The following is a 24,949-nucleotide window of genomic DNA, read 5'->3' on the forward strand; positions in this document are numbered from 1 at the left end:
AACGAATAAAACGAAGTAATCCTGGCACGGGTCTTCTGATTCAACAGTAAGTTTGAGATCGTACTGTTCTTGATATCCTGGCGCCCCTTTGCCGCAGTGCATGGCGCCGAAGACCCCCGAGTCAGTGTTGAAGAGACAGAGAGGAGGAGCTGCAATAAGAAAGGAGGAGGTGCGGCGCATCAGCTGAGAGGATGTTAGCGCTAAGCTAGCTGTTAGCTTGTAGACGACGTTAGCTGTAACTATGACACGAACGCTGCTGAGACTAAGGGGGCTTCAGCTACAATATTCTACGGTTTTTCATTTTTCTCCACGTATTATAGGAAGGGACTTTCATATTCATACGCGTACTCTGAACAAAGGCAAGCAAGTTGTTAGGATGGATAACGTTACCTTTACCATTAGCGACATCTCAAGTGCTTATTGACGTTAGCTTTGCTAGCATGCCTGCTATGTTTGTACTCAAAAGCGCTTTGGTTTTAGTGCTCTACATTATGTATCCGTTGTGCACTTTCACGTAAAGACCACCAACACTACCTCCGGAATTATTCTGGTGCAATGCGTAAGTAAAGCGAGGCTTAATATTACACAGACATTGCATTATGACATTATTGAAATAGAGGTTACTGTTGATGACGTTACGGAAGTCTCGCGAGAACACGCTGTCATGCGACGTGATGACGAAAGGGTTGCTATAGTTACCGAACTAACATACTTTCTTGCCGATTTAACTTTAACGTTGTATATAAAAAATATACCACCTCCACCAGGAATACCACCTGCCAATGTTGTATGGGACCGCTATGTAGTGTATACGCGCTTAAAGCGCTGAATTTCATTACGTTTTACGCTTTTGAGGAGGGGCTAATTTGGCGCAACTTTCGGCGCGGGATATTTAAAAACTGTACCGCCAAGACAGCGATTCAGAAGCTTCTGAATCCTCCAGTAGTCCTGTTGTTGTACCGCTTGGCTCGGGAATAACTAGTATTTTGTAGATCTGCGTACTCTCCGTCTTAACTGTGAGCCCGTTGCCGACATGCCTTCCCTAGAAATTACCGGAGTTACCGATGCATCGGCTATTTCTCCCTCGAAGAGGGCAAAGACCGAGACAAAGCCCGCAGAAGACCGAGCTGTCCTCCGGTTTGCAAAGCTTTCCGAGCATGCCACGACCCCCACCCGAGGCTCGACTAAAGCAGCGGGATATGATCTCTACAGGTTGGTTATACGATCCATTCATACTATGTTTAGGTTCGCTGATGAATTAACGTGAATGTGAGCAGCGTATGGTTTAGGGATTTAAATGCTCGTATGATTTAAAAAAACAAACAAAACGGATCGCATATTCTTAACAGGTGTTTTTAACGCCTATGTGTGATCGTGTGATCTAAAATCCAAATGTAAAAGTCACGTCAAATGTTTGTGAGTTTGTTAGCTTGTGCTCGTGCAAAGCTGAGCCTTGTGCTGCATAAAGACCAGCGTGTTGCATGACTACAATGACACGTGGACCAGCTAACGCTAACCCTCTAAATTGACACAGTGCATATGACTACACCATCGGCCCTATGGATAAGGCCATTGTGAAGACGGACATCCAGATAGCAGTGCCGCATGGCTGCTATGGGAGAGTGGGTGAGTGTTTGTGACACACTGGTGCAACTCTTGCACTGCGTGTTTGTCCTGCTTTGTGTACACCCCGTTAAATTCAAGTCAGGAATCTGTGGCCCCAGATCAACCCGCTGATAAATGTGTGGCCTTTTGTGTGATTCTCAGCACCGAGGTCTGGACTGGCAGCAAAACACTTCATTGATGTTGGTGGTGAGTCTTTGCATATTTTATCTAGTTATGATATAAGAACACGTGTGAGCAGGAGAGGTTTCTCTGAGGCTTGAGACAACCAGTCATTTGATCTTTTACTTTACATTACATATCATTTAGCTGACGCTTTTATCCAAAGCGACTTACTTTTCTGTGTGTTCTCCTCAGCTGGAGTCGTAGATGAAGATTACAGAGGAAACGTGGGAGTTGTGCTCTTCAACTTCAGCAAGGACTCTTTTGATGGTGAGTTGTGGTGCCAGCGAAATGCATCATTACCTTGTATAAAAAATCCCAGAAATACTTCACCAATAGATTCTATTAATAAGGCCAGAGCCACAATATCCATGTGTCTTTTTCTGGGGTAATGTGATGATATAAGTCACATTGTGTAGTTGTATTTATATGACAGTGAAATTAACAAGGTTGTTGCATTTCTTTTGAAATTGCCTTCTTTGTTAATTATTCACTCTATTTTATGGAACACAACTTGCTATATAATGAATTTGTTTTGTTTTACACCCTAAATCCTGAAATGATGTTTAGAGCGTATCGCATCCTGTACAGACTCTATATTCTGCAGATACAAAAATGTTTTGTTTTTTTGTTTGTTTCTGAATATCCTTGTCGCTCACCTTTCTTTTTCTCTTTCCAGTGAAAAAGGGCGACAGAGTTGCTCAGCTGGTGTGTGAGAGGATCTGCTACCCAGATCTGGTGGAACAAAAGGTAAACTGCAGGTTAAATAATCCTCAAAAACCATCATGTATAGCGAGTCTGTTTCCAGTTTATTGGGTACACTGAGCTCAAACCAATGAAGTTTAATACAGTGGTCTGCCAATAAATCCTTCCCTCCTGAGAGTTATAATGTCCAGTGTTTGCCAGCTGTGCTAGCGAGGTGTTGATTTAACTTACGGATCATTTTGTACGCTTTAGTTTGTGGTGGGAACGATGTCCTCGTTACAATGACGACACAATTATGTTGTGTATATTTTACCCATCCCAGCTACGTCAAGGAGTGGCAAAACAGCACCGCAGAAATGCTATATATATTTCAACATAACCACAAACTATCCTGTGACGGCGTCATGCGGTTGAAGCAACACCTCTAAACCGTTGAAACATTTATCTCCTTCATGTACGCCCAAAACTGACAACTAGGTGTACTCCACGTATTTCATATTCTTATGGAAAAAATAGTCTGATTCGGGCTGTTTGGCTTTATCTGATAGTTAGTCATTGGATAAATGTTTAATTCCATTCCATTCCATGGCTGTGTTCTTTCAGACGCTTGATGAGACGACGCGTGGTGCTGGAGGTTTCGGATCGACTGGACGCAACTGAAAACTAAAAAATAATCCAGAAAATCAAATATTGTTACTTTTGTAAATAAAGTTGTTGCTGTTTTGTACTTTGGAGCGTTGAGTATTTTTACTGGGACTGTCATAGAACATCTTGTCTGAAGTAAATCTTGCAAATGTCCACATGGGGGCAGTGCAGGACAAGTATCGCTTTCCAGCCGAATGAGCGAATAAATACCCTCAACATGCAAAGCTCATTGAACTAACGTGAGGCTTAGTAAACTAAAACATTCACCGATCAGGTGGGACATTACTGCAGAGATTTCTAATATAAATCTAGCAGCATTTAGTTTAATTCTGTGCCATTAATCATTCAGTCTGGATAAAGTAGAAGTTACAGCAGTGAATACATTTACACCAAACATGTTTTTATTGTGAATTTACAACTAAACCCTCACTGATGTGAACGGAACACAGACTGATGTCCGGCTGGTCCGTGGCAATGGAGCACTGATTCTATTATGTGAGAGTGTTTGGCCACGAAAGACCTCAGTGCATAATCATGAAGGCCCAGGTTTGGCATCATCAATGTGTGTGTGTGTGTGTGTGTGTGTGTGTGTATACACGGTTTACAAAGAAAGAAGTTGGTCAGTATAAGCACCATTACAAACCCCTCTATTCCAGGGACTTCCCCTAGTTAACAAATGCTTCATAGATTAAAAAGTGGCATCGATTATTACAGTATAAACACAATTTACATGTAGTATAGAGGAGGCTTCGCGGCGGCTGTTACTGTTGCAAGGACATGAAATCTTCAGGCTGACCAATGGGATTGTGTTGTTGACTACTGAGTTTTGTATAGTAGTACAGTGCATATGTAGTCTGTGGATGTTTTTTTTTTTTTTGCTAGCACCAGTAAATAGGAATTGTTCTAGTCAGTAGGAAAGATAGAAAAGCGTAGTTTTATGTATGCAGTTGGAGTCATTCAAGCTCAGACATCTCAATAGTCCAGAGTGGGTTCCTTTCCTCTCCTGAACATTCTCATAATTTAATCTACGCTCCATTAAATTAACATCATGGGAAGGAGAAACGTCTTCACTTTCGTGTATCCAGGTTGGTTTAGTTGTTTACCTGCGGGGAGGAAATGAATTTATTGCAGACTACTGGGACTCACCCTTCCACCAAAGCTAAGTTCTAAAAAGAAGAAAGAAGAACCAAAAAAAACAAAAAAAAACCTCAGCCTTTAGAGCTTTCTGCAGTCCTCATGCCTTTCAAAGTGGCACCTGATTCCACATATCGTCGTACAAATAGAAACCTTACAATTAAAAACCACTCACATTCTCAGCAGTGCTCCACACACAGCTGAAGTCGCATGTTCTTCATTTGACTGACATCTTTCACACTGCCTCATTCAGCTGGCATTTTCCACCAACACTTTATCTAGGATATGTAGAATCATCTTTGGCAATCAAACGATGCAGTCGTCTCCCCCTCCCTCCCCCCTCCCCCTTTGTCTCTTTGGTGGCGAGCCCCCCCCCCCTCCTCCGAGTAGAAGTTGCCTCCAACCGCTGATCCAGAGTCAGGGATGTTTGCCCTTTTTTTTTTTTTTTTTTTTTTTTTGTGCCGCTGGATCAGCAGCCGCCGCCGACGACAACGACGTCTGCCACGTCCCAGTCTCGTGGCGGGGTTAATGGAGGATGATCTGCACCCTCATCTTCAGCGCGTCCCCCAGCTGTCCCGCGAGGTAGTCTTTGTCGTGCCGGTCCTCCAGCGCCGCCAGCTCCTTCTCCCTGTAGAGGGGCACGCTGCTGATCTGCAGGGAGTACGCCCCCGGGGGGAGGGCCTTCTTCTTGCTCAGGTGCAGGTAGCTGACGCCCTCGCGCTGGTTGATCTTGAAGTAGCCCGCCTCGTTGCCGCGGTCGATGCTGTAGCGCACGTGGTCGCTCAGGGCCGAGAGGGCCGGGGTGAGCTGCAGGATGTGGGCGCGGCCGCCGAGGTCGCCGACGTTCAGGTGGAACCGCAGAGTGTCCTCGACGTCAACGCTGGCCAGGCTGAGCGCCTCCCTCTCCGTCGGCTGAGGGACAAGAAGAACACAAGGTCCCCGACTGTTGAGTGGATGTAAGACGTGTGCTCTACTGCACGGAATGTTTTTGGCTGTAAATCCAGCAAAGGGGGTGGGGGGGGGGGGGGGGGGGTGGAACGAGTTGTAACTAGAACAAGTTGTCTAATCACTTCCTCATTTGGACCTTTTAGATCCTGCAAGGACACTGTCAATTTGAAGGGTTCTCAATGAGTGGGATCATGTGTGTTGGTGGGTATCAGCCCAAATACACAATACAAAGCAAAGCTATCTATATGTCTATCACACTAAGGGCGTGGGGATGTTGTTCCCATAATGATCGTCGGAGCCGAAGGGCCTGCGAGGCGCGGACCTCTTACACCTGACCGTGAAGTGGTCCGGATTAGCACAGGAATTCTTGAGTTATGGTCCAAAACAATGTTTTGTGAGGTTGTAGTGACCTTGTGCCACCAAATTTTAATCAGTTCATCCTGGAGTAAAAGTTGCCAAATTTGAAAAAAAAAAAAAAAAAAAAAGTTCTTAAGGCTTTCCTGGGAGAACGGGATGCACGGACAAGAAAACCCGGAAAACTTAATCCCTCTGGCTGCCGGCTGCTCGGGGAATGAAGGATTTTAGTGACGCATCGACGAGTCCTTGTTGACGATCTCCCACCACCCGCAGAAACTTAAAAAGGATGTTTCAACACATCTTTCCATGATTAATACGTTTCATGATTCAGATGTTTGCCGGCACATTTTTTATTTCCCAACATGAATCTCAAAAGGCTTCTCCCACACTACCAGGAACAAAATATTTATCTTCCCATCGGTTTGCACGTTAAGCACCGCGAGCACTTTGCGTTCTCGTTTCTCACCGCCCCGCCCGGGGCCCCGATTACCTGCGCGTCCCCCCCCGGGGGCTCCCCCTGCGTGGCGTTGGCGCTGCGCCGCTGGCGTCCCTTCTTGGGATAGCCGTTGATCTTGCATTCGTAGCAGGCCTCGGGGGACAGCGAGTTGTCGTCCACCTCGCCCCCCTCGCCCCCCTCGTCGGAGTCTCCCCCGGTGAAGCCCAGACCCGTGACACAGTGCCTAAAAACAAGGCAAAATTTTTTAAAAAAAAAGCAACGGTCAGAGGGAGACGACCTCGGGGGGGGGGGGGGGGGGGTGACGTACCCTTGTCCCGCGCGGAAGTATCCGGCGGGGCACCCGCAGAGGTAGCCCCCGTCCGTGTTGGAGCAGCCGAACTTGCAGGGGTTGTGGCTGGTGGAGCACTCGTTGACGTCGGAGCAGCCGCCGCCCGTCTGCTCGTAGTTGAAGCCGGTGGGGCAGAGGCAGCGGAAGCTCCCCAGGGTGTTGTGGCACGACGCCCCCCCGCAGATCTGGCTGTTCTGACACTCGTTCTCGTCTGGGTTCGCGCGCGCCGCGCCCCCCCCGGGAAGTCGCGAAAAAAAGAAAACAAAACGAGAGGTCGTTCCGGTTAAAGGACACAAACAATGCTGGGAGAGTCTTCTGTGATTCACAGGGGGGGGGGGGATTCAAACTAAAAATAAATGTTTGACTAACAAAAGCACTTTATTTTGGGGGCATTACACCGACGCCCACACGGCACCACACAATTACTCTGTGTATGCTGGAACTACATCAAGCAAAACCAAACTAGTACCAGTTTGCTCTTATTTTTCATTACTCCCGTAACATCTCTAACCACCATCATCATCATCACTTTTTTTTTTTAACATTTTGGAGCATCTTGTTTAAACATTACATGTCCTTTTCTCATGACCTTACCACAGAAAGAGAAGGCTCAAACCTCCGCAGGAAAATAAAAAACACATTTGAACATATTTATACTCCAAGAGTGGCAGGAAAGAGGATGGAAAAAGCTCCAGGCCTCTAATCCCAAAGATTGAGGCATCCTTTTTTTTTTTTTTTTATATATCTACTCACCCACACACTGGTTCCACTGGTAGTGCTGTAGGTATCCCTGTGGACAGCTGCACCTGTATCCACCCACCAGGTTCTGGCAGCCATGCTGGCACCTGTGGTTGCCGTCGCACTCGTCCATATCTGTCGGGAGGACAACGGAGGTCAGTCAGAGCCCGGCGTTCTCCCTGCAACCCCATTGGCCCGGGTGCTCAAACGGCCGTCAGGACCTTCACAAGCTTGTCCGTTGGGATCCAATGAGAATCCCCGCTGGCAGTCGCAGTTGAAGCTTCCCGGAGTGTTCTGGCAGGCCCCGTTGGAGCCGCACAGATTGGGGTCGGATGCACATTCATTGTTGTCTACACGAGAGAGAGAGAGAGAGAGAGAGAGAGAGAGAGAGAGGAGGGAAGGTTCAGAGCGGGGTGAAGTGGGGGCACTGATTAGAACCCGGATCTGGAGGTGCAGTCATTTCGACGTTGTGCTTCTAATAGGACCGGTCCACTGTGGCCTGGTCACCACAATGGGCTTTAGGAATAGTCCTTCACCTACTGATTTGATCTCAGTGTATGAGGGGGCCAGTTCATTCTTGACTTTGGGAATAATAATGACAAAACCATTGAAACACAAAACCGACTTACAAACTATTCCTGAGGAAAACATACCAAGTGAGCATTGAGTTAAGATTATTTTGCCCAACATCACCATGATGTTCGGCTGTTTTAAACTATTCAGGAAATCCGATAAAAGAGAAGATTGTCAACTGTTGATCCTGCGTCTTTTTCCAGTTGTCACATGTGTTCCCAGATTTAGCTAATTGCTTGTTGATGTGTGTGCCATAGTGCTAAAATGCTTAGATAAAAGGGCTAATTTCTCAGGAGCAGCACTATTATAACGGAAAGAGCCACATTTACAGCAGCGGATGTATCCGAGAGAACAAGAGGGTCCTACATTCAGTATTTATCTGCAAAAGTATTCAGATCAATAACAGCCTATTTGTACAATGGGCACCTGGCCCAGGAGCAGTTTGGGGTTTAGTGTCCTCCACTGAGACACATCAGCAGTAGTAACTGATATGTCACACCCATGTTCCTCAAACCTCCTGACTCCTAAAATGCGTGTCATTTGCCCCGTGTTATTCCTGTGGACAAACTGAGGGTTCCCTGTGCCTAATTTAATGTGAGGTCATGGGAGCCGTTTTTTATGGTCTGGAAAAATAGAAAAAAAAACAGATTATGGTTGTCATGGCGATCCACTGCAAAGTTCCATAACAAAACATTGCTAAGCTGCCATGACTCCAGACCAGTCCAGCCTAATAAGATCAGTGTGATATCAGCCAGAGTCCATTAACTCAGAAGAGTTTGTAAAGATTAAGGTCGTTTGGGGGTCTCCGCGAACTTGGCAGGAAGGTATGAAAGGATACGGTGGACAAACGCATTGTGTGTGCATTATATGTGGAGTGGAAGCGGAATGAATTCAAATGTACCATCATGAGCATTTGTGATTAACCATAATTTGTGCGTGGACAGTAATATCTTCATTGTGCATTTTGTTCATTTACCGATGCAGGCCGTTTGATGCTGGGTGAAGCCGGGGGGACATTTGCAGGTGAACCCGCCGATGGTGTTCACACACAAGAACTGACAGTTGTGCTGTTTGGTCGAACACTCATCCAGATCTGAAAAAGAAGGGTTTTACAACATTAAACCCGCTAAACATCCCACTGAAAAGTTCACACTGCTCACAGTAGTTTATGTAGTTCACCCACGATACTGTTCTGGGTCACTGGTGCCGTTTGGACGCTGTTCTGTTCTGTGAGACAATTTCCAGTCCTTCTACAGTCACTGACCTACAAGTGAACTGCCAATGAACCACACCACCGGAAACACGGAGGGGACCGCGGAGTGGGAAACTAAAGCCATGGTAAATAAGGATGAAAGAGCCGAACACCACGAGCACGCTCGCCCGCCCCCACTCGGGTCACAGGCTGCGGTCGCAGGCTACACAGCTCACCAACAAACACGTGCACATAGACACGCCAGGCCGAGCGGAGCAGATCCCACCACCCCCCCCCCCCCCACACACACCCCCCCCTCAGGCAGCGGGGCCCGACCCACTCGGCAACACCGTGGCTCCTAACCGACTGAGTCGAGCATGACACACACTTTGTTGTCATGAACGGGAAAGAGTTACAAGACCAGGCCCGACGTGGGCTACGCTCCACTATGCAGATGCTCTGTTTTGGTGTGTGTGTGTGTGTGTGTGTGTGTGTGCGTGTGTGTGCGAGCGTGTGTCACCTCTGCAGCTCTTTCCATCTTCCTGTAGGATGTATCCGCGGGGGCAGGAACAGAGGTAGCCTCCCTCTGTGTTCTTACAGATAAAGTTACAAGGCTTCGGTGCCTGTATGCACTCATCCACATCTAGACAGAGAGGGAAGGAGTAAACGGCGAGACAGAGAGGGAGAGAGGGAGAGAGAGAGAGAGAGAGAAGAGTTTGATCCTGCAGCCAGAAATTCCAACCGGTGGAGACGATGATGAGACGGACAGACGCGGGCTGCATTTCTATGAAGAGTGTGTGGTCCACCCACGTAGTTTGAGCTCTTTACTAGACAGCGGGACTCAAACGCGGGAGCGAGAGAAGGAGGGAGGGAGGGTTGGGAGGGAGGGAGGGAGGGAGGGAGAGCCCTTGCAGCGTGAGTGCTGCTGGAGGTGAAAGGGAGCCTTACCCACACACAGTGTGCTGCTGAGGTCCGTGCTGTAGCCGGGCCTGCAGTTGCAGGTGTAGGAGCCCAAAGTGTTGAGACACTGGCCGTTTTTGCACAAGTTGCCCATCACGCGACACTCGTCGATGTCTGAGGAGGAAACAAGAAAGGTTCGCTCCCAAGTGAGTTTGCAGTCAAGCGTCCAATTGGGGATAACGGAGGAAGAAAGTGTTTTACCTGGATTGTTTAAAAGAGCAAACAATGTAAATGTAAAAATCAATGTTTTGAATGAATAGAACTTTTGGGCCAATTTCTTTTTGTATCATTGTTCCAGGCTAAATCATGAAAAAAATATTATTTTTATTTAAACCAAAGTCTCTTCAGCAGTCAGATACCTCTGCCGTCAGTGGTGAAGCCGGGTCCCAGAGGACACATCTTCTTGTACTGAGTCGTCCCGGGCCGAGGACACAGCTCACAGTTGGTTCCCCAGCCTCGGCCTCCATCGCAGCAACACTCTGACTTGGTCACCAGGTTCCTGTTACTAGAAGTCATCTGACACAGAGTGGTCAGAACCTCCGTGAAACAGAAGCCCTCGCGGTTATCTGGACGGGGGGAAGTGTGGAGGGGGGGGGGGGGGGGGTTGGGGGGAGGTGGAGATAAATGAACATAAGAGCAAGAGAGTCAGTCAGTCAAACAAAGGAATGGGGCCCCGGAGGGAAGCAGACCAACACACCCAGACAGGAGCTGGCCCGGAGAGAGCCAGACGTGAATAGATAACCCACACGGCGCTATCGCTGCTGTCTGCGAGGAGTAAGATATCCATTGATAAGCCGTAGACCACAGAGGTTACCAGACCTCCCCGCTGGTTTTCTCACCGAGTTCGGCACGTCCATCCAGAGGTGTATATTTAGATGGGGAGGGAGGCTTTGGAAGGATTTCCTCTCTCCGATCTTGACAGTAACAGGGCATGTTTTTACAGTGTCGAGAAATGGTTCAATTCCCATTGGGACTTTATTTGTATTTCACCTATTTAGCCAGGTTGCAATACCGTTGAAGCCAAATATAAAAAGGTCATAAAAAGCGATATTAAAAGCTGAAACATTGATAATGGCAGTCAAACGGAAGAATGTATTAATTAACGTGAAAGATTGAGCGATATGTCTCTCAATTGCAACTTAATGGCCTCTTTTCTTTCCTTGACACTAGAGGCCACTTCTGAACGAACCTTAGAGATCCTACAACACTGAATTCAGATGAGTGAAGTTGGAGCCCAGTGAACACAGTACTCGCCAGCTCTATGCACGGTCAACAATGTACGTACCGATACATTCCGTCTGCGTGGGGTTGGCGACGAACCCTTGGTCACATCTGCAGCGGAAGCTTCCCACGGTGTTCTCACAGCGGCCATTCTTACACACACCCGGTTTGGCTGAACACTCATTCAGATCTAACACAGAGAGACACATGCACGTGGACACATGTAAGTCCACAGATCACGGATAACAACTTTACAATACAGAATACACAATTATGTCTGCATTTTTGTTGCAGAGAAGTGCAAAGTTAAAGCAGAGTTTGAAGGCCAACACCCAGAATGATGGTTCACGAGTTCCTACAGTTGGGGCACTTCGATAATCTCACCCATGCAACCGTCTCCGCCGGGCTGCCGCGTGTAACCAGGGGAACAGATGCACATGTAGGTGCCAATCAGGTTTTTGCAGGTCATGCCTCTGCTGGCGCAGTCATCTACAGCGTCCTCACACTCGTTCTGGTCTGGAAAAAGAGACAAAAGTTCTTAAAGAGTTAAGAGTTGAGAGAGCGCAAGAGTGAGAATAACGTGTATGCATGCATGTGTGTTGTACATATATGTTTAAGTTTTGTTCCTATATATATACACACAAAATATCTGATTCTGACACAAGTGGCGTAACGCTGCAATCAGGAAAAAAAAAAACGCAGCATTTAAGAGTTAAATGTAACCACGCGATGCACCCGGCGTGCAGCGGGAGGGTCTGTTTGGATTCTCTAATGTAAACAGTGACGCCACGGACACTGACGAGTTCCTCCTGTCTCGCCGCTGCCCTCCAAAATACATCAATCGTTGCCATGGCGCCCGAGCTATCTGAGAGAGCGGAAATGTGTAAACAGTGACCCGGGTTTTTAAGTTCTCTTCAGCCGGAGATAGTGTGTTACGTAACTTTATGGACGGGGCCACCAACACTCTCCAGCAAATGCACCATGACTAACAAAGCAGGGGGGGGGGGGTGTGGGGGAGGGAGGGGGGGGCATGAGTGAGTCATTTCGCTGTGGTACCTTTACACGTCCTCTTGTCCTCGCGCAGCACGTAGCCCGTGGGACACTTGCACTCGTACGAGCCCACCACGTTGACGCATCGGAAGACGCACAGAAAAGGATTCTGGGAGCACTCATTGATGTCTGGACGAGTAAATAGAAGGTAAGACGTGGGGGGGGGGGGGGTGGGTTTTCCTGCAGGAACTACACAAGACGTGATGGAAGAGAGAGAGCGCGCAGGGCGTATTTTCGCATACCTTCGCAGGTCATCATCGGCCCGGGCTCGAAGCCGTCCTCGCACGCACACTCGAAGCCGCCAATGACGTTGTTGCACGTGCCGTTTCCGCAGGGATTGCCGACGTCACACTCGTTGGTGTCTGTATCCAAGAGAGTTGCGGACAGCCAGTTCAGTGCCAAAAAGTCATCATCCAAAAAGGCGAGCCAACCCGTGAGGGTTCAACAGAGGCAGCGAGTGGGAGGACGAGAGAGAAGCAGTGAACTGGCCTTCACACTGGACTTTACTGACGTCCAGATGGTATCCCATGGGACATTCACAGCGGAAGGAGCCGTCTATGTTGATGCACTGGCCATTGATGCAAGGGTCATTGAGGCATTCGTCAATGTCTGCGATAAAAAAAAACACGAATCATGTTCCACAACTTTAACACGTAGGTGTACGGCGAAGGCTCAGTGTCATCTGCATACCTTTCGGGCGGTCGTCTGGCCCCTGTTCATACCCCACGTTGGGGCAAAGAAGAGGATAACCCTCTGGAAGCACGACATGGGAAAAGTCACCAACAATCACAGAACACAGAAATTCACGCGTGTCAATGGCCGTGGTTTGTCCTTTCAATGCAACTTTTGTCATCTGATCAGCCCCAGGACGCAGTAAACAAGTAAAACAGTCATTGTAGCCTGCCTCGCGTTGGGCTCGGACAGTAATACGGACAATTTAGCGGAGGTGTGGTCATCGTCTTTCGGTTCCTCTCCCGAAAAGGTGAGAGAGCAGGAGAACCGCAGCACAGGTGAGTGTAAAGTAACTGCTGATGAAAACCAAACACTCGAATGAATAACCTGAAAAAACGTGTTCATCACCAATCTAGTGCAGCTGTGTTTGCATCTTTTCTATCAACGGTGCTTAGAAGAAGAAACAGCAAAAAATAAAGTGATGGAAAATGAAATGCCATGTTGCATGAAATCCATCTGATCACCAAACAGTCGAACCGTCGAAATGCTACACGTAAACACAGCTGAGTTACGACCCGGCGCATCCGATGACAAAAGTCGCCCTGACAGAGAACAGTTGTCGATGTGGGGAACGCGTACCCTCTCCCTTGGTGGGGCAGATTTCACAGGGATCTCCCCAGCCTTGACCTGGCATCCCAGTACAGCAGCATTGCTCCTTAGAAGTTAACTGAGGCTTGGCAGCCAGGCAGCGGCCATTTTCAAACTTGGTGTAGCAGTAGTTCATCCGGACATCTGAGGGTTAACACACACACACACAAACACACACACACAAGACAAAAATAGGGGGGGAATTAGAGGAGCATTTTGTGTTACACTCACCTGTGTGTATTGTAAAATTGAACCAAACTACAGCTTCTCCTTTAAAGTATTTATATTTTAAAAACCACATTTTCACATTTTTTGGTGAAGTATTTGCAGCGAGGAGGGCGGGTTGGATAATTATCCTCAATGATCTGTATGCCAATATTTCTCCCTGCTTCTGAGGGCTCTTGTTCCTCTTGGACCAGGCGAGCACTTACTTGTAATAAGAAGCATGTGGTCGCGCTCTCCTGCTAGGCCGGGCCTTCGCTGAACTCAACACGAACAAAAAAAAAACACTCTCCGACCACCATAGATCTCACACACACACACACACACACACACCTGGTGCTTTGAGGAGCATGTCAGAGAGTCGTGTTACTTTGTTTCATGAAATTGATTTGTCAGCATTTCCGCAGAAAGAGATTTATGGTGCTGTGTGCACAGTGTGTGAGCACATGTGCATCTGGACGTGGATTTTCTTATTTTGTAGGTTGTACGGTGAAATACTTTTTCAAAATAAAGGTTCCGTTTAATTCTGAAAAGAATAAGGTTTTTAACACTTCTGGTATCTGATGGTGGTGACAGATTTAATTTTATTTATGGAAATTTGCAAAGTAAGTGGACCTCTTGTCCCCAGATTCTCTCCAGCAACTAACAAATGTGTAAAAAGAAAAAATCAAGATGGATGAATCGAAGACATAAACGAGCACAGGTTCAGCCAAACTGCACCTGAATACAACAAGTGACGTACACCATCCTGACTATTGACATTCTCTCCATTCATACAACTCATTTCACCAATAATTCACAAGTTTGTAACTGTGGTTTTCTATGTTTTAATATCAAATATAAATGAGTGCAAAAAGAGCCCCACAAAGGCTTTCCATTACCGCCCTGATTGTCTTCACGTCTACAAATATCTTTAATGAAAGCAAAGGCCTTTGTCCTCGATGACATTTACTGCCCCATGTTGTTCACTCTCCACCCTTCTCCTCCCGTTCATCCCCAAATCCCAGCGGAACACTTATAACACTGGAGAGAAAAGTGAAATACAAACTGCCTGGCTGAACTGATGATGTCATCACTTTAGCGTTTGGAGGGGGAACTCCCTAACAGAGGACTCAGCGCGCCCCCACCCAGGCCAAAAACATGCAATGTACGTAAAGACACACACACACACACACACGCACGCACACACATACTGGTGAGGAAATGGAAAAGTGATCTGTTCAGAGCCACCCTTGGCCCCGTTGAAGCAGCAGAACCAGCTGGAACACAGTGTGCTATCATGGAAGAGCAGGAAAAGTCGAACTGCCCGCTGCTTTGTCTCCACCAGCACAGACTATACAGACACATACTATTTACACTTTGCACGTTAATCTTGATGCAAGGGACGATCTCATAGCCGGGTTTTTCCCATCACACACACACACACACACACACACACACACACGGACGGACAATTACCTAAACATCTGCGTCCGGAGGCAGAGACCTGGAAGCCTTCGGGGCACAAGCAGGTGAAGCTTCCTTCAGTGTTGGAGCAGGTTCCGAATGTGCAGATCTCCGGCGCCTGGGAGCACTCGTCGATGTCTGACGCATCACAAAGAACGGACATCGCCGTCATCAGATTCACGGATCAGGAGCCATCCCCCCATTTTTACCATCAGAGGTTTCATCCGAACAAGTACTTCATTCAACATCTATACGTTTTACTTGAAATACAAGTATGAACTATCGGCGAAATGATGACTTCATACACGTAATCCCAATAATGGGACGCTCATGGAGAGGCGTGTTTCAGCCTCCATGTCACGTCCTCGCTCATCTCAACCCGCAGCTGCTGCTGTTACTGATGCTGAGAATTTTCAGCGCAGTTCCTCCCCGCTTCCAGGAAGAGAGCACAGAGCAGGAATGTTGAAAGTCTGCCCGAGTATCTCTTCATCGGCCCCACTGTGTAAACAACCCAAGGGTTCTGGCTCGGGCCCACTCCCACGCGCGGGAGGAGGAGGCCGAAGGGGGGGGGGCACTCTGCGGGCCGCGAGGCGACCGAAGGGGAGGCCGCTTGCTCTCGAGGGTGTGAGCCATGTGCTCGAGGGAGAGATTCACAGATATTTCATTACTTAATAAAGTCATACATGAGCGAGGAAGTACTCAAGGCCCCTGTACCTTCACAGGTTTCCTCATGGAGGTAGTAGCCAGGTGGGCAGATACACCTGTAAGAGCCGTCCAGATTCAGACAAGTTCCCGCGCCGCACGTGCCTGGGTTCACTGCACATTCATTGATGTCTGAAAGAAAAAAAGTAACACATAGTCAAAACTACAAAACTACAAAAATACCTGTTTGCATTCAGATAAACCTTCGAAACCAAAACAAATGCCCGGGTGCTTTACCTGCACACATCCTGCCGTCTGCAGTGAGCTCGTAGCCGTCGTGGCACACGCAGAGGAAGCTGCCCACGGCGTTGACGCACTGGCCGTTTCGACACATGGCCCTCTGCGTCGAGCACTCATCGACATCTGCACCAAACGCACGAAAGCGCATTTTCACGTCAACTGCTGGGTTTTTTTTTTCGTTTTTTTTTCTGTTCCTCTCTTAACAAAGCGGCGCGCGAGACGCACCTATGCAGTCGCCGTTGTGCGAGTTCTGGAAGCCGGGGTAGCAGAGGCAGTTGTAGGAGCCCACCGTGTTCTTGCAGGTGCCGTTGCCGCAGGGCTGCCGCTCGCACTCGTCCACGTCTGAAACCACACAGAGAGAGAGAGAGAGAGAGAGAGAGAGAGAGAGACGGCTGAGCCTCAGACGACACTCTTCCCCGGGCCTGAGGTGACAAGATCGGGTCTCGTGGGCCTGGGGGGGGGGGGGCTTACCGACACACATGGACTTGTCCCGCGTGGTTTTGAAGCCACTGGGGCAGATGCAGTGGTAGCTCCCCAGCGAGTCGATGCACTGACCCGGGTTGCACACGCCAGGATTCTCCGAGCATTCGTCGCGGTCTGAAAGGTCCAGAGAAGGCCAACTTTTGAAAAGATCCAAACAAAGTGTAACAATTTCAATATTTGACCCAAGCCACAAACTATCACTAATATGGCCATTTGGGGCTAATAACATCATAATGATTTAATTCAAATACACAAATGTGTATATATACATCATGCATTAGCATACTTTTTTTTTTCTTTCCTCAAATCCCTGAAAAATCCCTGTGTTATTACTCCCTGTTCTTAATTCACACTTCTTCTGGCTTACTGGTCTCACCATGTTTTGTTCCTGGGACTTGCATGAAAAGCAGGAAACAAAACAGGATGTTGATTTAACATATGCTTATCGGTGAGGACTGACAGTGACATGTCTCAGATATACAGCAGCACATGTTCAACAGCTCAACACACGCTCCACATCCTCCTTCCTTCAACAACAAGCCCACTGTGCAGAACTCCTCCTCCGGGGGGGGGGGGGGGGGCTCTTTATCCTCGACAAAAACGTAAAAAGGTCAAAAAGGGTTTTCACGTGACTCAACGCTTCGATACGAGCGTTTGAGGAGGAGGAGGCGGGCCGTCGGCGGGGGGGCAGCAGGTGACCCCCGAGCGCCGCCGGCACCGTTTCGCCCTCCTCGCCCTCCTCGCGGCTGGCTCGGGGGGCGGGCGGCCTCACCGAGACACTGTCCGGTGGAGCTGGAGCGATAGCCAGGTTTGCACTCGCAGCGGTAGCTTCCCGGCAGGTTGAGGCAGGCCGCGTTCTGCTGGCACACCGGCCCGTTCTGGCACTCGTCGATATCTGCCAATGAGAGAAAGAGAGAGAGGGGGGGGGGGGGGGGGGGGGCGGACGGGTTTGAAGGAACGCTTTCGCAAGTAGAAAAAGTGGAGGGAGGTTTTCACGTTTTCGGGCGCCTCACTGTACCTTCGCAAATCAACAGCTTGTCGTTGTACACGAAGCCGATGGGGCACTCGCACCTGAAGCTGCCCACCATGTTGATGCACACTCCATTCTCACACACCCCCGGGATCTCCCTGCACTCGTCAATGTCTGGCACGCAGGGGACGGAGGCAAGAGGAGCGCGTCAGAATAGGGCCCGGCTCGTGACTCTCGTCGTCATTAAAAACTTTATGGAATCTTACCCACGACCCGCCCGGTGATGATGTCGATGCGGAATCCCCACGTCTGACTGCCGCATTGGATCGCGAACTCATCTGTGAGGACGTAAGATGGTACGTTTACACGAGCTCGAGCGTCTGGAAGCACCTTGTAGACGCGCGCTCCTCCTGAGGAAGCTCACCGGTGCCGGGCACGGGGCACCGGTCGCAGGGCTTGTTCCACGCGCGGCCCATGTTGTAGGAGCAGCAGCACATCTTTTTGGTCATGTTGAAGGTCAGCTCTCCATCACATGTCCCGTTGTCGGAGTAGAAGTTCCGGTAGCAGAAGCTCTTCCTCATGTCTGCGTGCAGTCGGCGAAGGAAAAAAAGGCAAACCCCGAGATGTCATCGCACCAAACATTTTGACGACTGAGAACTTCCTGGAGCGAGCGGCGTGTAGACGCACCCATGCAGTTGTTCCCGCCGTTGACCTGCATGTAGTCCACGGGGCAGATGCACGTGTAGTTTCCAATGGTGTTGTAGCACTGGCCCGGGCCACAGATCCCCGCCTGTTCACACTCGTTGACATCTGTGCACGGAAAAAAAAGAAGAAGAAAAAGACGACTTGGAAAAAACGGAGGTAGAATGAGTGCAATAAAAACTGGGATAGAACCGCCATTCTGGCTGTGATTTCCTTTAACATCACATACCGATCCACGTGCTGCCAACACAGTGCTCGTTCTTTAAAGCCCAGCTAAAAAACATGAACATTTGATTGGCGGAGAGACGGAGTGCAGTCCCTTAGCCCCCCCTCCTCTCCTCTCATTGTTCCTGCTCCTCTCCTTTCCAAACACTTTGTTACCGCCCCCCCCTTGTTTCCATCATCTTTGATTCCTCAGTCTCTCCCTACTTCTGTCATCTCTGGCCTGTCTTCGGGTGTACTTCCCCCCCGAGGAGAGGGCTGACCACATCTGAGCCCGGCTCCTCTGGACTCAGTCAGGCGATCGGCTAGTCTCATCATCTCGGGGAGTTGAGTTTTGGTAACTCGAACAGAGTTAAGCTGCAGTGAAGTTTACTGGACTAAAAGGGTCCCCCTTTGGGACTCTTCGTGGGTTTGCAATCTCCATCCAACTGATGTCGTGTAGAAAATACATGTGTGTGTGTGTGTGTGATACCTTCACAGATTCTGGTTTCGGCGTTGAGGGCGTAGCCTCTTGGACATTCACACTGGAAACTGCCAAAGGTGTTGATGCATTGTCCTCCCTGGCACAAGCCTGGCAGCTCCCGGCACTCATTGATGTCTGCCAGAGAAAGGAAACACTCAGGGGGCATTGTGTGTGTGTGCGTGTGTGTGTGTTATCTGCGTGTCTATGTGTGCAAACTGACACATGCATGCGTGCTGTCTGTCTGACCTTCCAAGATGACAGTGATGGGGTTGGGACTGAAGCCTTCTCCTCCAGGACACAGCGTCTTGTACTCCGCTGCAACACAGCACCACAACCCATGTTGTGACAACGACGCGAGCACGCAAGAGCCACAATTTGACAGTTAACCATCAGCGAGCTCGCCTCTCTGGAGTTATTCCCTTTTTTTCCTTCTTTTTTTTCTTCTTGTCAGCGAGTATTTCCTCGAGCTAAAAGGATGAGTCAATTCCCAGCAATGCTTAAAAGCATCTGCTGGCAATTTCGAGCAAGTTGCACGAAGCCTCCTCATCCTTAGCAGCAACCACAATTACAGCAGACAAAAACCGTGAAGCACAGTACAAAACAACCGGATACAATGAGTTGACAGGATTGAAAGGCAGATAGTGACGTGCAAAATCCATTTCGGTAGGCCAGGAGTCCACCCACAGCTTTACTTATTAAGGGAACGAGAGAACTGAACATAACTGACATGTCAAAGACACAATTGTTCATTTTAATGATGTGCCCATGTATCATGTGTGGTTGAGTTGGATTGGTGGAAATGACCTCATAAAGGCTGGTGCATCTCTCATGTTAAAAAAAAGGGTGCATGTTACCGTCTCTCAGTGACAGTGACGACTCGCTTTGATAACTTGAGGAGCTTTGATAAAACTAAGTGATAATAACGTTAAAATTAAACTTCGCCCTTCCAGCTACTCAAATACGACATTTCAAGCTACGCAACTCGCCGCCCGAGGACGTGGGACACGTCGACTACGCGAGCCGCGGGCCGACTCACTTGAGTTGGTGAAGGGGCACGCCTCACAAGGATTCCCCCAGCCAGCCCCGTGGGAGCAGCAGCACGAGGCTTTGGAAACGCCGACTCCGATCTCTCGGGAGCATTCCAAGCTCTCCGACGCGTCTCCTCGAGCGCGAGCATCCAGGTAGCAGCTTCCCGAGCGGGTGTCTGTTCACACACACACACGCACACGTTGGAGTTGGCGTTGGAGGTACAGGTCTTGTCGTGGTTTTCGAAATGAGTTTGAATCATGGGTTGATTGAGTTGTTGGGTCTCACCTACGCAGCCCACCCGGGTGGGGTTGAGTTCAAAGTCTGCAGGGCAGTTACAGTGGTAGCCTCCCGGGAGGTTGACACATATCCCGTTAATGCAGATGGTCGGGTCCGCGCACTCGTCGATGTCTACGAGGGGAGGACAAAGGCAGCGGTTCATCTCCACAAATGTTGTGTTCACAGCAACCACTCAAGGAGGAGCAGTGACTTGGAGTCACTCTGAATCTGCTCTTGCTCCCTTTCTTTTATATCCATGAGTGTACCTGTGCAGTTGCCTCCGCTCCTGTCCAGTTCATAACCAGCGTTACAGTCACATCTGAAAAGTCCCGGGATGTTCTGGCAACGTCCATGGACACAGATGTCAGCAAAGGTGCACTCGTCTATGTCTGTAAAAGAGAGAGAGAGAGAGAGAGAGAGGACCAGCTGTGAGGGATTAGTGCATCATGGGATCATGGTGGAAAATTGGCAGCCCAGGGATAGGAAGTGAAGGCCGCTCACCTCTGCCACAGAACGACGGTTCTGGGGCAAAAAAAAAAAAAAAAAATATGCCCAGACAGACGCACACATGCACTATGAGAGCAGCAGCCAGGGTTATGAAATAGTGCTCTTCCACATCATTGTGCTGCATAAAATCATTACTGTCCAGTCCGGCCCTGAGTTGAGACAGGGACGACTGGACGGGTTTTTTTCCGGATGTTGAGACACATCAACACAATGAGGTCAGTCTGCGGCTCATTCGGTTGAATACAGCGTCCGATGTGTTACCACCGGAAGCACGAGTCACACGTTAAACGAGCCAAGAACGCGCTCATTGTGTCGACCGCTGTAACTCCGTGGACAGATCGACCGCCGATGGGAGAGCTAAATGAGGCAAACCTGTGACCCGCATTGTGAGCGTGTGCCCGGGGGTTTTAAATCCAGAGATGTGTCTTAAAGATGAAGAACAATGTTCTCGAAAACACTCGAAAAGACTGCGAGACAGTTTTTAGACCAGTGTAAACACCACTGCAGCCAGTGGGATGTCAAGAAGGATTCAGAATATACAGCATTGTGTTTCCACATTCTGTAGCCTGAGAAAGTCTCCTGCAGGGTTTTTACGGACTTTTTGCTTAATAAATATTAACACAATGAATATTTGCGCTTCAGTCAAGCGAAAATCGCTGGGCGTGAAATTCTATTTATCACTTATGACAATGGACATGTTTAACACACTCAAGACAAAAACTCTGCGCTTACTCAACCTCTTTCCTTTTATCGTTAGCCAACAGTCGCATGCAAAACGTAACTAGAGTTCTTCCCCTGAAGCTTCTTATGCTGCTAAACCAAACACAGACTGACATGAGTGGAAAATTGTGAGGAAAAATGGAAAAACAGACAATGAGAAAATATGAATACAAATCTTAATATCTGTTTAGTTGTATTTAATACAACTCAATCAATTGATGTGGGCACCAATTCAGAGGTCTGGGGCACAAGATCAGGAATAGCAGCGATGTATATTTATATATATTTATTTATTTATTTATTTATTTATTTTACCCTCGCAGGCCTTTCCTTCGGAAGTCGGGATGAAGCCCATGTCGCATTCACAGCGGAAGCCCCCTTGATGGTTCAGGCAGTGGCCGCTCTCACACAGGTTGCCGTTCTCCGCGCACTCGTCGGTGTCTGTAAAGGGGGGGGGGGGTCAAACGCGACACATTCGCAGTCCGTGAAACAACACACACAGTGTGTGTCCAGCGCATCTCTTGCTAAGAAGCAAAGCGGGGGAGCGTGCGGTTTAAAAGGCGGGTGTGACCTGAGCAGTAGAACCCGTCTCCGGTGAATCCGTCCTTGCACGCACAGCGATACGAGCCCATGGTGTTGAGACAGTCGGCGTTGTTGCTGCACATGTGGGTCCCATTTGAGCACTCATCCAGGTCTAAAACAACAAAGTCCAATAACACCTACACATGTGGAAACTACTTCGTCCAATCATTGAAGTTCTTTTTTTTCTTTCTTCCTGGTAACAAAACCCATGAAAAGAGCCAAAAGCAAATAATCTATTATTCAATGTCTCGAAGCGTTATGGCATATCTCCCAAGTCTGTAGCAGTTCACAAGCACAAATCGGGACAGAAATAAAATAAAATAAAAGGAAAATCTGTAAGAACAAACACCTCACTGTTGGTTTTAGTCATTTCGGGCCCACTTGTGGGCTGCTTTTAGATCGGGCCGCTGAGTGGCAGCATGGATGCCGGTGCCGTACCTGTGCATTTGAGGCCGTCGCCGATCCATCCCGGAGAACAGCTGCATTTGAAGCCGCCAGCTGTGTTGGTGCAGGTGGCGTGTCTGTCGCAGTTATGGGCTCCTATCTCACACTCATTGACATCTGAAAAAAAAAAAGAGTAGTAAAACAAACGAGGCGCCATGTAAAGAAAAATAGCAGCGTGCTCTGATGGTCTGATGATTTGGATCTGCTTTCTCAGTCCAGTGGGGGCTCTTGGCATTGCATTGGGACGGGTTGATGCTCGGTTTGAAAACACAGAGAGCAACGGGAGACAACAGGACAAAGTCTTTCTGGGTCACTGTCTTCAGCCATGTACTTCGGAGCAGAAGGAACTGAGGCATTCTCATGATCTCCGATGCTCATGGCCTTCCTGCAGAGGTTTAATGAGCAGACGCGGTCTCTTTTCGTTGTGTCAGGGGAGCCATAAAGAAGGCCAAGAGGGACATCGATATCCTAATGCTAAGGCCTTGTTCTGTCGGCTCAGTCTAAACAAGTATTTCTGAGGTTATTTTAGGCAAAGATTTCCCTCTTTGCACACTGACACATAAACACTTCACCTCTCACATGAGGCTTTTAAAACAGCCCACTTTTGAGGCTCGTGTTTGGTTTTCTCACCGACCCAGATGTTAATTTTGGAAATGTAGATCTTTCCCAAATATAATTTCTATAAAAACGCCACGCGGCGCCGTGCCAATCCTACAAACAAGCATTTCTTCCTTGCGAAAAAAACCCATTATGATTATATCTGAACTCTGCGGATGGATGAAATATTGAGGTACTTAGTAGATAAAGCGGTTACAAAAGTACCCGTCTATATACGGGCCAACCTATTGTATCTGGCCACGTAGTCTAATAAATGAACAACAGCAATTAATGGGAACAATTAAATTGGCCACAATTAAAATCTTTCCTGCCCATAAAGCTGTTGACATCCTGCAGGGCGTAACCAATAAGATCCCCATGAAGCAGCTGGCGGTGACGAGACACTGTGAACGTGGCAGCTCTCGTCCATCGAGCGCTTTGGACACCGCCGACTAGTCGGGACAACGGAGGAGAAAAAAAGGCCCGTTTTGGTGTTTACCACAATGGCGACTGCTGATAGGAGTCAAAACAACCCGGCTTTCGATAGCTGGGTCGTAGTTTGTGCGTGAACGTGGGTGTGTGTTACCGAGGAGAGGGGAACGGCGTATCTACCCTTCATTTGTTGACGGGGTTGATGTGAGGGCCGGGGCAAAAAAAAAAGAAGAGAAAGAAACGGGACAGCAGAGGCTTACACATCTGCCCACCTGTCCAGCTGTGTTGTTGTTTGTAGGCCCGCCTGATTATCTGTGAGTTCATCTGTTTTCTCATGGCAGCACGGAAATAAGCATAACATATGCTTAACCAATACATATTAAGCGTATTATATAATCACATTTGAAGGCTCCCCCCCCTATTTGTGTTCAGTCCCTTTTTTTGTGAATAGCTGAATAATGCCATCTTCTCAATTCATTTGTATCCAAATGAAAATGAGGAGTTTAGAAAAGCCAGTAATGAAATGCATCGTAACATTTACACAAGTCGCTAAAACGGCTTTTACACCGTCCACCTGCAACTGTTCCTCCCCCCCAAAAATGCAACTATTGTGCTACGGTGCAAGGCTAAAGTTAACGGACACATTTATAATGACACCAGTGGTAAAAACAAACTCAATCAGTAATGTTGGCTGCACATCCAAATGTCTAAAATACAACATTAGCTGCCGTTAGCCAACATAAGCTAATGGTTATCCTAAACCAAATAAGAATGTGTGGTTTTGTTACCCCCTGAGATTAACTTTAAATTGGAAAATCGTGTCGAGTGAAGTTTCATCGCCTCGCAATAATTTTACAGTTTTGTCATTTAGCTTCAAGGCGAAAAAGTTAACACGATTAAGCTTTCGCCTTGGACCCCTCTTTAAAGTCGGGAACACTCCCAGCCTTTGTAAACTCTCCCCAGCGCATCTCCACCCGGTCCTAACTATCCAATGGAAGAAATGAAGAGAGAAATAGCTCTTGTGGGAGTTTCATCCACAGTATCAGATCTGCACGGAGGTGTCATGCAGGCACAGCGACGCGGTCACACGAGGCCTTTTCGAACAATGGCGACCCCCCCCCCCCCCCCGTTTCTAGTCTGTACCTTCTATGTATTGGAAGCGGATCTTCTCCGAGTAGATTAGCGGGGTTTGGTTCACTCGCCTACAACACGACATCCTGCCTGCCTGAGAGGAATTAAGTCTTGATTCCTCGGTATTCCGGGGCCCGGAATTCCAAAACGGTGAATCAGCACCGGCTGGTTTACTGCGAAACCCGGCTTTCTCAAAACAAGCGAAATACTGTGTGGACACTTTAATGGGATTAGAGTGAGCAGGCAGGGCGTGCGTCTTGGAGTTCGAGTCCTACCTCAGACCTTTTTATGCACGTCTGGAGGAAGACACGCCGCCGCCAACGGCGTCTGACTCATTTCCCGCGGCCCGTGAGGTGAGGGTCCGACAA

General features: G+C 48.4%; 2 protein-coding genes across 4 annotated transcripts in view; one reads left to right on the plus strand and one right to left on the minus strand.

Annotated features, from left to right (window-relative positions):
- The first annotated feature begins 175 nt into the window (after nucleotides 1-175).
- Nucleotides 176-3,222, plus strand: dut (deoxyuridine triphosphatase). 3 transcript variants are annotated; one of them, XM_037487185.2, is made up of 7 exons: nucleotides 176-359; nucleotides 1,047-1,212; nucleotides 1,535-1,626; nucleotides 1,768-1,812; nucleotides 1,981-2,055; nucleotides 2,465-2,535; nucleotides 3,094-3,222. In XM_037487185.2, exons 1-7 carry the CDS (start codon nucleotides 242-244, stop codon nucleotides 3,148-3,150), a joined length of 624 nt encoding a protein of 207 aa, XP_037343082.1. In that variant the 5' UTR covers nucleotides 176-241; the 3' UTR covers nucleotides 3,151-3,222. The 3 variants fall into 3 exon arrangements, with proteins under 3 accessions (XP_037343082.1, XP_037343094.1, XP_037343089.1); XM_037487197.2 differs by having other exon boundaries at nucleotides 218-559; XM_037487192.2 differs by lacking the exon at nucleotides 176-359 and having other exon boundaries at nucleotides 566-1,212.
- Nucleotides 3,223-4,644: 1,422 nt separating this feature from the next.
- fbn1 (fibrillin 1) overlaps nucleotides 4,645-24,949 on the minus strand; it is a 28,971-nt gene continuing 8,666 nt past the window's right edge. Inside the window, exons 18-51 of the mRNA XM_062561838.1 lie at nucleotides 22,416-22,538; nucleotides 21,967-22,089; nucleotides 21,711-21,836; nucleotides 20,435-20,557; nucleotides 20,178-20,300; nucleotides 19,900-20,067; nucleotides 19,110-19,178; nucleotides 18,873-18,998; nucleotides 18,164-18,286; nucleotides 17,901-18,059; nucleotides 17,743-17,814; nucleotides 17,525-17,650; nucleotides 17,279-17,401; nucleotides 16,495-16,620; nucleotides 16,249-16,365; nucleotides 16,021-16,146; nucleotides 15,796-15,915; nucleotides 15,094-15,219; nucleotides 13,405-13,557; nucleotides 12,784-12,846; nucleotides 12,583-12,702; nucleotides 12,336-12,455; nucleotides 12,100-12,222; nucleotides 11,428-11,559; nucleotides 11,108-11,233; nucleotides 10,182-10,388; nucleotides 9,811-9,936; nucleotides 9,383-9,505; nucleotides 8,647-8,763; nucleotides 7,319-7,447; nucleotides 7,113-7,232; nucleotides 6,339-6,570; nucleotides 6,065-6,254; nucleotides 4,645-5,181 (exon numbers count right to left, since the gene is read on the minus strand). Of these exons, the coding sequence (XP_062417822.1) occupies nucleotides 4,795-5,181; nucleotides 6,065-6,254; nucleotides 6,339-6,570; nucleotides 7,113-7,232; nucleotides 7,319-7,447; nucleotides 8,647-8,763; nucleotides 9,383-9,505; nucleotides 9,811-9,936; nucleotides 10,182-10,388; nucleotides 11,108-11,233; nucleotides 11,428-11,559; nucleotides 12,100-12,222; nucleotides 12,336-12,455; nucleotides 12,583-12,702; nucleotides 12,784-12,846; nucleotides 13,405-13,557; nucleotides 15,094-15,219; nucleotides 15,796-15,915; nucleotides 16,021-16,146; nucleotides 16,249-16,365; nucleotides 16,495-16,620; nucleotides 17,279-17,401; nucleotides 17,525-17,650; nucleotides 17,743-17,814; nucleotides 17,901-18,059; nucleotides 18,164-18,286; nucleotides 18,873-18,998; nucleotides 19,110-19,178; nucleotides 19,900-20,067; nucleotides 20,178-20,300; nucleotides 20,435-20,557; nucleotides 21,711-21,836; nucleotides 21,967-22,089; nucleotides 22,416-22,538 (4,667 nt within the window). The 3' untranslated portion in view covers nucleotides 4,645-4,794. The remainder of the gene's footprint in view (nucleotides 5,182-6,064; nucleotides 6,255-6,338; nucleotides 6,571-7,112; nucleotides 7,233-7,318; nucleotides 7,448-8,646; nucleotides 8,764-9,382; nucleotides 9,506-9,810; nucleotides 9,937-10,181; nucleotides 10,389-11,107; nucleotides 11,234-11,427; nucleotides 11,560-12,099; nucleotides 12,223-12,335; nucleotides 12,456-12,582; nucleotides 12,703-12,783; nucleotides 12,847-13,404; nucleotides 13,558-15,093; nucleotides 15,220-15,795; nucleotides 15,916-16,020; nucleotides 16,147-16,248; nucleotides 16,366-16,494; nucleotides 16,621-17,278; nucleotides 17,402-17,524; nucleotides 17,651-17,742; nucleotides 17,815-17,900; nucleotides 18,060-18,163; nucleotides 18,287-18,872; nucleotides 18,999-19,109; nucleotides 19,179-19,899; nucleotides 20,068-20,177; nucleotides 20,301-20,434; nucleotides 20,558-21,710; nucleotides 21,837-21,966; nucleotides 22,090-22,415; nucleotides 22,539-24,949) is intronic.

Source organism: Pungitius pungitius, chromosome 4, assembly GCF_949316345.1.
Source record: "Pungitius pungitius chromosome 4, fPunPun2.1, whole genome shotgun sequence".
Lineage (NCBI taxonomy): Eukaryota > Metazoa > Chordata > Actinopteri > Perciformes > Gasterosteidae > Pungitius > Pungitius pungitius.